The 14,817-nt window shown below is 41.8% G+C and overlaps 1 protein-coding gene across 2 annotated transcripts in view; it reads right to left on the bottom strand.

Moving 5' to 3' along the window:
- Positions 1–4,338: 4,338 nt before the first annotated feature.
- Positions 4,339–14,817, bottom strand: part of CCN4 (cellular communication network factor 4) — a 35,192-nt gene continuing 24,713 nt past the window's right edge. The window contains exons 2-6 of one of the 2 annotated variants that reach the window (XM_015856371.2): positions 12,523–12,552; positions 10,974–11,253; positions 7,099–7,356; positions 5,329–5,522; positions 4,339–4,715 (exon numbers count right to left, since the gene is read on the bottom strand). In XM_015856371.2, the coding sequence (XP_015711857.1) occupies positions 4,416–4,715; positions 5,329–5,522; positions 7,099–7,356; positions 10,974–11,253; positions 12,523–12,552 (1,062 nt within the window). In that variant the 3' untranslated portion in view covers positions 4,339–4,415. The remainder of the gene's footprint in view (positions 4,716–5,328; positions 5,523–7,098; positions 7,357–10,973; positions 11,254–12,522; positions 12,553–14,817) is intronic. The other variant, XM_015856372.1, reaches the window with a different exon arrangement.

The following is a 14,817-nucleotide window of genomic DNA, read 5'->3' as shown; positions in this document are numbered from 1 at the left end:
CAAACGAGGGCATGTAAACTTGGGAACACCTGGCATTCCCAAGCTGCCAAAACATTCACACTGAAGGAACTGCTCTCAGAGCATCCTTCTTTTCCATACAACTTTATTTTCATGTTTTACATATCCTACAGCTCAGGGCTTTGTCACTCAGTGCAAGCTCACACCTGGATGCTGGCCAGATGAGGAGACTGGAAAGGGAAAAAGAAATGTCCATGGTAAACATACTTCACCTTGCTTGCCTAAGCTTCTAAATGAGGTGTCAGTCGTATATTCATTAATCATTTACCACTTATGAGGTCATTTAATATATTAAAACCACAGAAGCAACATGTCACCCACAGAACCTCACCATGGTGCTGTACGAACAAATAACATGTGTTATGTCATTGGTGTAACTCAGACTGACACTGCCAAACCAATTTGTTTTTCTTATTATTTCTTCATATAGTTCAGCATCTGAAGCTCAGAAATTTTTCTGCATGACTGTTGAAATAAGGAAGTAGACTGAAAATGTATCTGTATGGATATTTGCTCACTTGCAGTTAATGAGAGATCTCTGTTTCCATCAGTTTAATAAACTGCTTAACTTAAAATTCATTCCAAAAAAATGGGGGGGGGGGGGGAGAGTCACAGGGTTTAATTCACTGGATGACTCAGAATTTCTGAGTGTTGTAGTCCTGATGCATGACATATATACAGCACAATCCTTGTGAATCCATTAAGAATGAAGCAACTACACCACACCCTGCATGCACACAGAAAGTGTTTTAAATTCTAGGCAAAGCTCTATCCATGCAAACCCATCTTGTAAGTTACATGCTTGTTTCTTTCCATCCTTCAAGGAGTGGTTTGTAAACATAGCATCTTGACCTGCTGTACAGAAACTGGAAATACCCCTATGGAAAACAATGGGCTATGCGTACTGGAGCCTTGCCATTTGCATTAGAGTCCCATACTCCATCCTTCTTCCAGCCTGCAAGGTCAACATGGTGATCGCCATGGTCAGGGTCAAACAGTCTCAGCTTAGTCTGCATTGCAAAATCCTCACTCCCATCTTTTCTCAAACCTGTTTCTGAAGTACTGCACCAAATGGGTCTTGCACCAGCTCAGGGCTTGACATCTCCACAATGGTATTATTGTTGTTTTTTAGGATGATGACACCACTTTCAGGTCCCAGCAGAGACCTGGGCCCATTGTGCAAGGCACAGTACAGATGCAGAGTGATCATCAGTTCCTGTTGACTGAGGAGTTTTCACTCTCCCTATAGGCAATGAACACTATTGCTTTGTTCTGGCCTCGCTAATGAAGGACTGAAGATAGGCAAAGCAAAGGGCTGGATCCAACAAGGTCTTGGAAGGTCCTACTCCTCAACATATTTAAATGGTAATCACAAAGGTACTTTTCTAAAGTTACATGACTTGCTCAAGTTCAGAGAGAGCCAGTGAACCAAACCTAAAGGTTTTAACCCTAACACTAATCTTCCAGTAAACATCATCCCTTAAAACAAAGGAGCTTTAAAGCACCACAAACTGCAAGAGTTACTCACCCCATTCATCATCACTGCACAGAAAAGCAGTTGCACCAGCAGCAAAACTAATGGTGCTTGGTTTCCTATAGATTTGTGTCCGATGACACAGAAATTCCCTTAGAGTGGGATAATAACCATTACTTCCCACCGGGTACCTTCAGCACTCCCTTCAGCATGGCTATTCATTTCCAAATGACAGATGATACGTTCAAAATGTCTTAATGCTGCTGCTGTGGTTGGGTCATCTTACAGCTGTGCTGGCTTCCTGGTAGACGTTTACAAATGTGGTAGGAGCAATGCGCTGGGCCTCTCCTCTGCTCTGCTGTCTTATTTCATTATATATTTCAGGAATGAGAATGCTTTACTCCTCTGCCTTCTTTGTTTGACATTTGCTACCAAGCGATTGACTGATAGATAAACAAATGTTTTCATATGCCTTGTTTCCTTAGGAAACCAAGCCTGAAACAGAAATGTCTTGAGTGTTTAGGGGGTGGTCTGTATGTTTTAGGCATTCATTTCACTAGAAACCAACACACACTGGAGCTGCTGGTCATGCATTAGCTTACAATAGCTTCTTTTATCTCTCAATGAAATCTGTGTGGTTCAGCCACTGCAGCAGTTGGCTGCCGTGGTTACAGTGTTAGGTCATTGCAAATCTAAGCAAGGGTATTGAGTGCCATAGCTTTGGGTCTGTGCATTCACCCTATATTTTTCTTTCTCTATCTGTTCTTGTAAGAGAGAAAGACTTACTGTACATGGAAATGCGTTATATACACATTCAGTTTTCTGCACCATATATTTCACTATAGGAATATATATACATAATTATATACATATATATTCAAGGACCTGTTCATAAATGTTTTATATATAAAATATATAAAATATTACACTCAACATTACATGCATGCATGTATATAAGTCATGTATATATATATTCTTATATACACCTACCTATGGAGATATGCACAAACATATGTATATACATGTGTACATACACACACACACACATATATATACATTTAGTCCAAATCTAAAACATAGTCCAAATCATATTCAGGGAATCTCACTGAACTCCTCTGATGACCTCTCTACCAAGAACCTCATTGCAAGCCATTCCATCTTTTGGAAAATATTACCAGCTTCTCAGCTAAAGCCTCTTATTCTTACGCCTCTACTGGCTGTTTTTCCAAGTGATAACTTTTAAAATGTAACATGCTCCGCCTTGCAAAAGTTGAGCTTCAAACTGGGTTCAGCTTCGGATTAAGGAATAACCCAGCTCTATGGGAATGCGTACGCACAAAATCCCTGTACATAACTCTGTTCTTGAAGTTTAGAGTTTTGAAGATTTACAACATTTCTCCTATGTGTTTTTACCTACAGATTGCATTATTTTCATCCTACTCACAACGAACATTAATATATCATTAGTCAGAAAGATTTATGTCTCTTGAGAACTAATCTAGCTTCCCCTAGCTTATCAGGATGAAGACAGACAACTCACCATTCAGAACTAAAGCAAAACAAATGACTAAATTAAAACAGTTGTGTCATCTGAAGTTCGGACCTTTGAGGGTCCAGACTCCAGTCCATGTCTCACTCAGTGGTTCTCCTGTGTTACCAGGGAGTTTGCAAGCAGACACTAAAATATCCCATGCAGAAACATATTTCTACTGCTCAGCTCTCTCAAGTGAAGCAGTTGGTGAACCTGTCACAGTGCATGGGATCTGTACCTACAACTCACTGTCAAAAAACTGACTCCAGTACATTTTGGTGACAAGGAATGTGTTGTCTGTAACAACACATTGTAACAACAGGACTATGCTTTACTCTTATCTAATATTTGAATGTGAAACCACTTCTACACATCATTTTATTCTAATAAGCAGTCTATTTGTGACTGATGCATCATTGGTTATGCCAGGAACTGTCCTCTTCTTTCACATGAACACATCCACAAAGCTGATGGGAAGACTAACACATGCATGAAACTCCTTTCCTCTACCACGGGTGTTTCTATTCATCCCTCATCTGACTCTCTACAGCTTCTATTCAAGGTCTGCAACACTGACCTATGATAATAAGTAATCCCTGGGCTAGAGATTCTATCCTGTAGGTATGAGCTCTGGGGTGGTCATTTTCAATTCAGAGCATTCAGGCTATTCAAGATGAGAGCTGGTAGCAAAACTGTAAAAATGTCCCTGGCAGAAGATACCCCTGGAGATCAATAGGAGCTCAAGGAGGGCAGAGCACAGAGGATCTTTTACCTATACTAGTGCAGTGAGACTGACACAGCACAGAGGAACATTCTTCTCCTTAAGGTCTTCCCATGGAACTCATAGCAGTGGAATCTAAGAGAGAATGACAGTGAAGGATTTTCTAGGATTGTTCTCTGTGTGTGACAGAGAACAGATCAAGTCCAGTGGGTCATTAGCATCAAAGACTGAAGTATAATGAGGAAAATACATATAACAATGCTCATTTTTCATCTTAGACTATATTATTCAAGAAATAATAGTAAAGATGTCTCAAGCTCATGTCTAAGTTCCTGACAGCTATACTTTTGCTCTCATACTAGTGTAATACTCTTTCCTTTGTACAATGAAACTGCTGGGCTAATAAGTTCCAGTGCCAGCAGGATTGTTATTTAAGTCCTGGAGTCTGCATAGAAGAATTTCTGGCTGCTCTTAATGGATGGAGGTCTGTTAAGAGTTGAAAACCCTGCTTTTTCAAAGCCTCTCTAAAAGCAGTGTGGCAAAACAAGGAAATTTAACATCCTAACTCAGGAAAAAACAAATTGTACATTGGCATTGGTTGAAAGATTCTCCTTTTATTTTAAAACCTCTGTAAAATCAGAGCAATGAGTCAATTCCAGCATTCAGCCAATTTAATTAGCAATTTCAGAGTAATCATGGTAATGAGCCAAGTCGGCAAAGATGTCATTGGGGTTCTTGCAGTTCAGGTTGCAAAAACAAGCATTGATCCACATGATTTTCCAGGATATCTCAGTTCCATCTGGGCAATCAAACCTCACTTCAATAGTCTTGGACTTGTAGGGTGTGCAGCACCTGTTGTCTGTGCAGATACCACAATATTTGGGTCTATAGGGACTTTTGCTTACACATCCTGAGATGGTGTAGTTCATGGGTTCATTGGCCCTGTAGACAGCCAGGCACTTCTTCCCAGGCTAAATCAGGGAACAGAAAAAGAGACTGATTAATACTCATTGCTTCATACTGACACAGGGAGATGAAAACCACCTTCCCAAGGTTTATGGTTCAGTGGGCATGATGGGGATGGGTTGGTAGTTGGAGTAGATGATCTTAGCACTTTTTTCCAACCTTAATGATTCTGTGATTCTATGAATCTGTTAAAAGTGTTTTACAGACCGGATATAGAGGTGTGACAGGTGGACACATCTAAACACACAAATCCAGAAGCTGCAAGTAGGATACTTGCAAAATACAGTTTATAGCCATGATCAGCAGTGCAGTATCATTTTTCTGTTAGCTGAGCCTCAGATCTGCCTACAGCAGCAGTGAGCAGAGCAGGCTTGGCTTGCTTTTCCTTGTAAGGAGCTTGTGGATGAAGTTAAAGCTCCCAGGGGAAGATTTTTATTCCGTCATGTTAAAGCACGGGAGGGGACATTTTGACCTCTCTGCAGCACAGGGAGTCCGTGTGTGTTCACTAATGGCCTCTCAGTTCAGAAGTGCAGCTCTCAGAGGCCAGCACACTGCCAAACAAAGGCTGACCCCACGTCCAGACAAAGTTCAAGGGAAGCATGGCGAAGCGGTCCTCACCTTAATGTGCTTGGTGATATCCACCTCGCAGGGCCGCATGTTGCACAGACGGCTTTCCTTCAGGAGCCGGCACTGATCATTGTCATTGGAAATCCTCGTGGAGATGCCCAGCCCGCAGGTCTTTGAGCAGGGACTCCACGGTGAGGTATGAACAATGCAGTTCTTCTGCCAGGCTTCATCCTCCCCCTCATACGCTGTAGGGACCAGATTATCGTATATTACTCAGCCAGGCAGCTTTCTGTATTAAACACCCTTGCTCAAGCTCATTACCCATTCAGGCCACTAACCCAAATAATTAAATCACAACGGAGCAGCTCAGCATCCCCACCAAGCTCCGCTTGCTTTGTTATCTCCCTGTCCCACCCCCTTTGCCACTGACCTACTTGTGTCAGCCCCTCCAGCACCATGAGCTCTCAGGGCTGGAGCTGATTTCTCTATTTCTCTTTACAGCCTCATACAAGGAGGTCCTTGTCTGGGCCCCCAGGTGCTACCACAATGCAAACACTTCATCACAGAAGATGGTGCAGAGAAGTAATGAGATCTGATCGCACCATGAAGGGTTATTTCTGAGTCCATTCAATCGATTCCCTGCAGCAGAAAGTTGCTGACAGTCTTTGCTGTACAGCTGAGAGGTCTGGGAAGCAGCCACTGCCTTTCATTGGAAGGGAGAGCAGCTTGAATAGCTCGCAGAGAACTCGGGAACCACTTGAGAAAAGGGTGGACTCAGTTTTGAAAGGAGCCATAGACCTCAGGTCAGGTTCCCTCACAGTCTTTGCAACATTCTCAGCTGTGCAGCTCGCAACACAGCTCTGATAGAAACTCAGCTTTGCTGAGCACGCTCGTTATCTTATAGTATGCTTATGATACTAGCCATCAATTTTAAAATGCTATTTTAATAATTATATCAAATATAATTAAAGATAATCCAACTTCTAAGATAAAATGGTAGGTAGGGGAAGCTGTCCTGTGCCTATTTGTGTCCATGCAGAGAAAAGGCAAATTTAAGTAACAAATGCTTTAAATTTGTACCTACTTTGCAGCTCATAGATAGCAGGGACAGAAGTGAGTGATAAACTCTAGTGGTTTTAACCCACAGCAAGGAAACCAAAGGTTTTTCAGGTGTTTGATTTGATGATCCTTTTTGGGTCTCTTCAAACTCAAGATATGCTATTATTATTATTATTATTATTATTATTGTATAACAAACATAAAGTCCAAAGATGGAGAAAAAAATGTATGTATTTATAATCAATGAAAAAATAGCCAAGTTTCCTGGTCTACCACAAACAACCTTTGTCTCCTTGAGCTCTACTTTTGTGACGTATTCTGTGGAATGGTGCTGATGTTACCCGTGTCTCTACATTGCCTCACAGTGTTGTGAGGTGTATCACACATGGCAAAGGAAGCACATAAGATTTAGGGGCCATGCATGTGGCAAATGGTATCACATCTGTTCAGAGAGCTAAATGATTCTCACTGTGAATGCAAGGGTGAGGAAATAAGATACCTTATATGACATATAACATAAGGTTAATAATGACACCAATCCAAGTGAACATAATTGCTAAAATCTACACAGATACAAGGACAATTTTGCCTAGAATTGCTAGTGAGTCTTCCCCCATAATAACTTGTTTCAAAGTGTATCTGAATTTGGGACTATTAAGATAAAGTGGCTTGTAGTGATTGTAGTGGCATCTTCCAACCTTAATGATGCTATGATTCAATTTCTCGATTACTAAGGGGAGATCCACCAAACTCTCACCATACCTGCAGAAGAGATGTGGCGTGGAGAAGTCTTCCTGATTTTCTTCGAGTCATCACAAACCCACTGCTCACAGCACTTCCCTGCCATCTTAATCAGTTTTGGGTTCGGGCACCAGACAAGGGGAGGCCGTGAGTTTGTGCACATGGGAATACAGCCCACAGCCCCATTAATACATGTGCAATTGTATTTGCAGTTGGGCTGAAATGAGTCCCCATTATTATATCTGACTCCATTGAGGACACATCCTACACCGACAATCTCTGAAAGAAGAGAAGAAAAAGATACACAAAGCACCATTAAAAGAATGCTGTCAACAAACTTTGTTAATGTGTTCTTTTTAATGCACTCTGGGATGCATTAAAAAAGTGTGGCCAGCAGGTCAAAGGAGGTGATCTTTTCCCTCTACTCAGCCCTGATGTGGCCACATTTAGAATAGTGTGTTTCAGTTCATAAAAGACAGGGATCCAGCAGAGGGCCACAAAGATGATGAAGGGCCTGGAGTATCTCCCGTATGAGGAAAGACTGAGTAATCTGGATCTGTTCAGCCTGGGGAAAGAAGACTGAGAGGAGATTTGATAAATGTTTATAAATATCTGAAGGGAGGTAAGAGGCAAATGGATAAGGCCAGGCTCTTCTCAATGGTGTGTAGCAATAGGACAAAGAGCAATGGCCTAAAACTTGAACATAGGAAGTTCCATACTAACATACAGAAGAACTTCTTTACAGTAAGGGTGACGGAGCACTGGAACAGGTTGCTCAGAGAGGTTGTGGAGTCTCCTTCTACGGAGATATTCAAGACCCATCTGGATGCCTACCTGTGTTATCTACTGTAGGGTACCTGCCATAACAGGGGGTAGGACTCAATAATCTCTTGAGGTCCCTTCCAAGCCCTGCAATTCTGTGATTTGTCAAGCTGCTCTCTGAGCAAAAGGAGGCAACACAGGGACATGACAGGGCTGCAGTGTTCAGCACGATGCTGAAACAAATGTAGTTACACCATCTCAGAAACTGTTTATTCTGAATCAGTGAAAAAATAGATCCTATAATGCTCCATGGGAAAAAAACAAATGGTATAAAATAAAATGTTTCATGCTCAAAGTCTCACTTAAATGATTTCATGGAAGGCTGATAGAAGTTATTATAAGCTATTCATAGTAGGAACAGCCCAATTAATTTAAATGATGTTGAGATAAATTTGATAATTTCAGAGAATATGAGAGGATTACATGCAATATTATATGCAATACGGATCTGGTTGATGCCTGTACCCTTCCAAAGCAGAAGTAGGAAGACAGCTGAGATAGCAAAGGAGAGCCTAAAATGACACTGGATTACTCTATTTAGGCAAGTAGATCCCACCCAGTTTATCACAGAACAATTTCCTTAGAAAATGAAGCAAAACACTTTAATGTTATGAAAAATATCATTTGATGCATGCTTGTAAATAAAAGCATGGACGATCAGGCTTCTTCACTGCCCTTGAGTAGGAATCTCATTGATTCATTCACAGAGCAACTTTCTTTTTTAATTTTGAAGGCACAGAAAATTATTCGGAATCGGTTGGAGAAATCAAATGGAACATTCAAGCCTCAGTTTCTTGTTTGGTCACACGGAGGCAGTGTGCACACAGAGATCAGATTGCTCATGTTTTAAGTCTGGTTGGAAATGGAGCTGCAGTGCAGTCGTGATTCAAGGCCAGCACACACTGAAATGCTGGATTAAAATCCTCAAATCTGCCTATTTGCAGAATTAGTTGAATGAAAAGATCAAACACAAATGCTTTCCTCCAACAGACAGAAAATAAATAAATAAATAAATAGACTTGCTGGAATGCAAAGCACAGACCCAGATCTCCAGTTTGCACTTAGCTCCAATTGTGATAATGCTTTGGCCTTTATATTGAAGGCTTACTCATTGTTGGAGATAAAGCAGAGGATTCAGTTATGTTTCTGGCTTCATACACAGATTATATTTCAAGAAAATTCTGTATTTCCTGCTATCTCTTTATCTGCTCTCAGGACACTCCTCCAGGGCTTTGCTAACTCAGCTTCCTAAATTCCACATCCATCAAGAGGTCTATTGTGAAAACAACCCCAAACCCAGACCATGCTGAAACTGCATCTAAGATGGGCAATATGGGGTACTTCACAATTCCCATCCTTGTACACACAGAGCCTACCTCTCCATCTGGATGTGTGTTCTGCACCCCACTATCCCTGCTGCAGTACAGAGAAAATCCAGCAATACAAGAAGAGCTGTAGTGACTCCCAACAGGTTTCTATCTGATATCCCAGACATACCTCAGCATGCCAGTCGATATACAGCCTGAATCTCCACCCTATTTCTTTTCCTGACTCTGTTGCCAAGATCATTCAGGATCTTTATTTTCCACAAATCCTATTGTTCCTGTAAGTCAGGCATGCCCAGGGAAGTTGTGTATGTGCCCACCCTGAAGCCATTCAAGGCCACATTGGATGGGGCACTGATCAACTTGGTTTAGCAGGACATGTCCTTTCTATAGCAGGAGAATTGGAACTAGATGGTCTTAAAGGTCCTTTCCAGCCCACACCATTCTATGGTTCTATGATTCCACGCCTTGGATTCTCTAGGTCTGGAGGTTTTGGCATCCAGCTACATAGCAAATTCCTCACAACAGTTAACCCCCAACCCCCAGCTCAGGGTCCCATCCTTGCCTTCAGTCACCCTACAGCCAGACAAAATCTGGTTTATTCAGAGTGGAGGGATACAACCTATATACAACCCAGCACATGGAAAAGAACGTGTCACCACATCCTGTCATCTGCATCCACCCACATGCTGAAAGCAAGGGGAAGACCGCAACTTTTTGTGGTAGAGATAAGCAGTTTTACCTCCTAACTATGGAAAGTCCTAGTTTCTCATATCCCTCAGCTGTGCACACCACCATGCCCTTCACCATATAACCAAAAATATCAAACGGTAGGGGATATATTTTCATGACTGTAGGGATGTAAAAGCATATTGGACTGTGAATCCTTCTAGATCTCACTGGACAAGCTGGAGATCGTCTCCTCCTACAAAACACAGTTGTTGCCACAAGTGAAGTTATTGTTTGGGACTACGAATTGTGAAATCTAACTAAGAAAACAAGCGTTTAGATAAGTAAACACAGTGTGATGTGAATTCCTTCAAAGAAGCTTAGGAAGGCTGAGGAAGCTTAGAGACAACCTCCAACTTGTTTTCCTCTCCAACTGCAGGGCCAGCTGTATTGATATTGTTTTTGACAGATGTTTACCTAACGTGTTCTTACAGACCTCCCAGGAAGATAATATGTTCACACCAGATGAAACATCTGAATGCTCCTATATCCTCTTCCCTTTATCTTGGATCTTTCTAACCTTGAAAATCACTGTTTAAGTTTCTAGCTCTGAGAACATAGCTTCTCTGGTTATTTTGTGTATCCTACAAAAATGTGCTGTTCTTCTTTGGAAATCATTATTTGGAATAAGTCAAAAGTTTTTCCATCAGCATGTTTTTCATCCAGATCCCAACACTTCTTGTCTTTAAAGCCAGCTGCACACCTATACTTCCTACATCCCAACCCACTATAGGACCTCATCCAGTTACAAGGAATGTAGAGTGATCTACTTGCAGACCTGAAGGCCTTCAAATGCTGGTTACTTCTTGCTTGTGGCTGCAGCCAACTCAAAATCAAGAATTCATTTGCCATTCCTCATTCAGCCAGCTGCCCTGAGACTAAAGACAGGAAGGAAATGGTAGAGGATGAATGGAGGAGATGCTGAATTTATAGTCAGGTATTTAATGAGATAAATTTCAGCTCAGACAGAGAGGAGCTGCCAATGTATATCTAAGTCAAAAATATATGTACATCACTTACGTGCACATACTCCTATTTCGTACCTAGGTCTGTCTCCACTGTAGTCACAGTACAGGCCCCTGTGAAAATCACAGGTATCAGCCTCAGTGCAACTTTCTCCACGCTGCTTGGCGCACATCTTGCAGCAATCGCAGCCATCTGTGACAAGGCTGACTCCTACTGAGCACCGAGGTGGGGACTTCGGACACTCGCATGGCCACTTACAGTACTGAGTCCGTGTGTAGGCCTCTGTTGCAGCAGGGATGGTGGGGGTCATGATGGTGGAGGTCTGGGCAATGGCCTACAAACAAAGAAACACAGCTTGGAAACTGATCCAGAGAAAAGGGGCTGTGAATCCTGTGGTGATTAGTCCTCAATAAAAATCCCATTGGTTCCAAAGATGCTACAAGGAAACCAAAGAATAAATGTCAGAAAGGCGCTGCTCTCCCATAAACCCCTTCAGATATCAACCAAGGACTAAGACTCTGCAGTTTGGACTATCATTCAAACTGCATAGACTCATATTGCTGGTACTCAGACTTTTTCCAGACCTCTTCTCCCCAAACATGTAGGAACATCTGATATAGGAGATGAAGGTTTGACAAATCCGGTCTGTATTATCCTGGGTACTTGGCTATGAGAGAGGGTATGCTGGTGTGGCAGAGGACATTTCACCATAACTGTTGTTGCCTGTTCACTGAGAGATGGCACTAGAGCCTTTTGACAACTTGAAGGCTTCCTCAGGCAACAGTAGCTGCCATTCAGGTCCCCCACCAGGATCATCATAGAATCATCATAGAATGGTCTGGGTTAAAAAGGACCACAACGATCATCCAGTTTCAATCCCCCTGCTACGTGCAGGGTCACCAACCACCAGACCAGGCTGCCCAGAGTCACATCCAACCTGGCCTTGGATGCCTCCAGGGATGGGGCATCCACAACCTCCTTGGGCAACCTGTTCCAGTGTGTCACCACCCTCTGTGTGAACTTCTTCCTAGTATCTAACCTACTTCTTCCTAGTATCTGACCTAAACCTCCCCTGTCTCAGTTTAAAACCATTCCCCCTTGTCCTATCACTATCCACCCTTGTAAACAGCCATTCCCCATCCTGTTTATATGCTCCCTTCAAATACTGGAAGGCCACAGTGAGTCTCCCCAGAGTCTTCTCCAAAAGAGGATAAAGTGTTGCAATTCAAATACACAGGAAAATGGGGTCTATCTGACTTCCTTCTCCTTAGGTTTCTCCATATTTCTGTGGGTCTTGCATTCAAAATATCCCCTCGCAAGAGGACAGGAAAGAGGTCTGTGAGCCCACAGCCCTCACTGGCTTGCAGCCAGGAACCTCTTTGCTGTGAGGATGAATTAAAACCTACAGATTTTACACTATCATGAATCTCCTGAGGACGGCTTGACCATCTATTCTCTTCTTGCAGCAACAGTAATACAACTGCCTTCTTATGATCTTTTAGCCCTTTAACTTGAACAGAAACAAGACTAGAGAAAAGCAAAGAGAGTCTCTGAAATAAAAATCTATCCAACTTGCTGTATTTTGATATTCAAGACCACTCACCTCTGAACAATGTTTTGCTCGCCTCCAGCCCTGTAACACAACACACATAAAATTGAGATCCCTGAGAGATTCCCAGCGCTAAGCAATGAAGCTATACTCTGGCTATAACATTTTAAAAAACGAATAAAAAAGATATGCATTTCTTTTAATCATCCTCATCCTTATTCATCCTTTGTAGTGTTCAAAACACATGCATTCAACAGAGATGCTCTCTTTCAGTCCTAAATTAGAAACTTTCCCCACTGACAAGATGTGAGGGCTGCAAAGAACGCATGTGTAATTCTACAAAGTGCAGATAACAAGGAAAAACCAGGTCTAACAACTGCTAAAGTAATCCCATCCATTCCTGGCTATCTTGTACTGCTGTGAGAGTGGACTCCTTGCCCTCCCACCCACCCTCACCCCACACCCAACCTGATAGCTGTGGCCTAATTAAGGCCTAGTGCACACAATGAGGTGGAAAAGACCTTGTTCTTGGGAATAATAACAATCAAGGGTTCACCATTGGTGTTCAAACACCTGATAACAGACTGGTTCAAGAGAACCAATTCTAAATTGTATGACTGTGTGTCAGTCATATTATCCAAAAATAGCAAGCAGTCTAAGAACCCCTGGGAGAGTTCTCCTTGCAAGCATCTGGCTACACATCAGAATCTCCCCTACAGTAGGTGCAGCTCTCAAGGTTACTTAACATGTGTGCAGAGATTCATTCAGGACATGGTAATGTCTTGCTGACAGCTCCTCTGCGATTTATTGTTTTTAAACTATACTAGTTTCACTAAGATTTGATCTTAGATTCATTATGCACCCCCCACCCTCTGTGTAGCAAATAGTCAAGGATATCTAGCCATTTCAAATCTTGTTAAGCCATCGTTCAAATTACCATCTTATATCCATACCAGTAGATAAATCTCTGCCTTCCTCTTACAAGTGAAGTGTGCAGTGCTTCAGTCTCCTCCCACAACAACTCTTCTATATATTTTCCAATGTATTATTCTCTTTACAGTGGCAGGGTGGGGGGGGAATGTCTTTCCATTCACTCCAACAAAAGGCTTTGTTGGGAAAAGCACCTCCAAGAACTGCCACTGCTACTGCTGTATTTGGAGATGTGTTTAAGTATCTTAGTAATTAGTTATCCTTCATGTAGAACACTCAACTGTTAACTCATTGCTAATCTCTGCCAAATAGGCACTGTGTTTGCTCTGGGCATCATTCCCAAATCCATTAAGGCCTCCTTTACACAAAGCTGGCCTTAAAGTTGGCTTAAAATCACATTTAAACTCATGTTTAAATAAGACATACCAATATAATTTATTCCCACTTTAAAGCTTCTTAACTCTGCCAAAGTTGTTAAAAGACGACCCATCCAGAACAATGAAAAGCCCTGTCCCATTAATGGTAATTTTCATTCCACTCAGAATACTTTGAGAAGATTCAATAATCTGTCACTTGAGAAGCCTCTTCAAGTGCAATAAACCTATTTACTTTGTTGCTGATGAGTAAGAAAGTGCTTAATCAAATCCAGATAGGCAGACAAAAGTCACACAGCTATTTAAATGGCCTGTTGCCATGGCCCAACTCGGTAAGTAAATCCCTTCCCAGACCATTGTTTCTACTGTTAATAAAAGCAAGCAAACAGCTCTGTGTGTAGATACATAAAATGTCTGTGAATCAACACACAAAAAGTAATCAGTAAATCCTGTCAATCCAGAGATTATAGTTAATAAATGAGGGTTAAGACTGAGTACTTGTAAAGGACTTGTAAGGGCTCAATCAGCACCATATATTCCCTGAAATGTGTCCATCATGCACCAGAGCAAGTGTGCTACCTGTGCAGCTTCCAAGCCTTCTCCCTCCACCCTCCTGCTTCCCTTTGCTATCAAAGTAGGAGTCCTACTGATTTATAAAATTCTTGTCCTTTTGTCATGGCCATATGTGGGATATCTAAATCCCTTTGGAAAAGTCATTCAGCCCCTCTACTGCAGCATCTCAGAGCCTTTTGTGATACAAAATGTTCCTATTACTAGGTATGATGGTTAAGTCACAGTAAGTATTCTCTAAAAACCATAATAAAACCCATCATTCCCATGGGTGCTATCAAAACCATACAGTACTGGTCCTTATCAATGGGTCATCCTTACCAAAATCAGAGCAGAATAAACAACAACAACAAAAAGCCCACAGTTCAACAAAAACTTCATGTAAGCTACCATTTCAAGAACCATGTATTAAGGGCCAATTATAATACATAGGAGGACAACTATTTTGGATGAAATTCAACATGAGAATGAAGAT

Source organism: Coturnix japonica, chromosome 2 (genome assembly GCF_001577835.2).
Source record: "Coturnix japonica isolate 7356 chromosome 2, Coturnix japonica 2.1, whole genome shotgun sequence".
In the NCBI taxonomy this organism is placed as follows: domain Eukaryota; kingdom Metazoa; phylum Chordata; class Aves; order Galliformes; family Phasianidae; genus Coturnix; species Coturnix japonica.
Note: the sequence above shows the minus strand (reverse complement) of the source record. Positions and strands in the feature narration are given on the sequence as shown.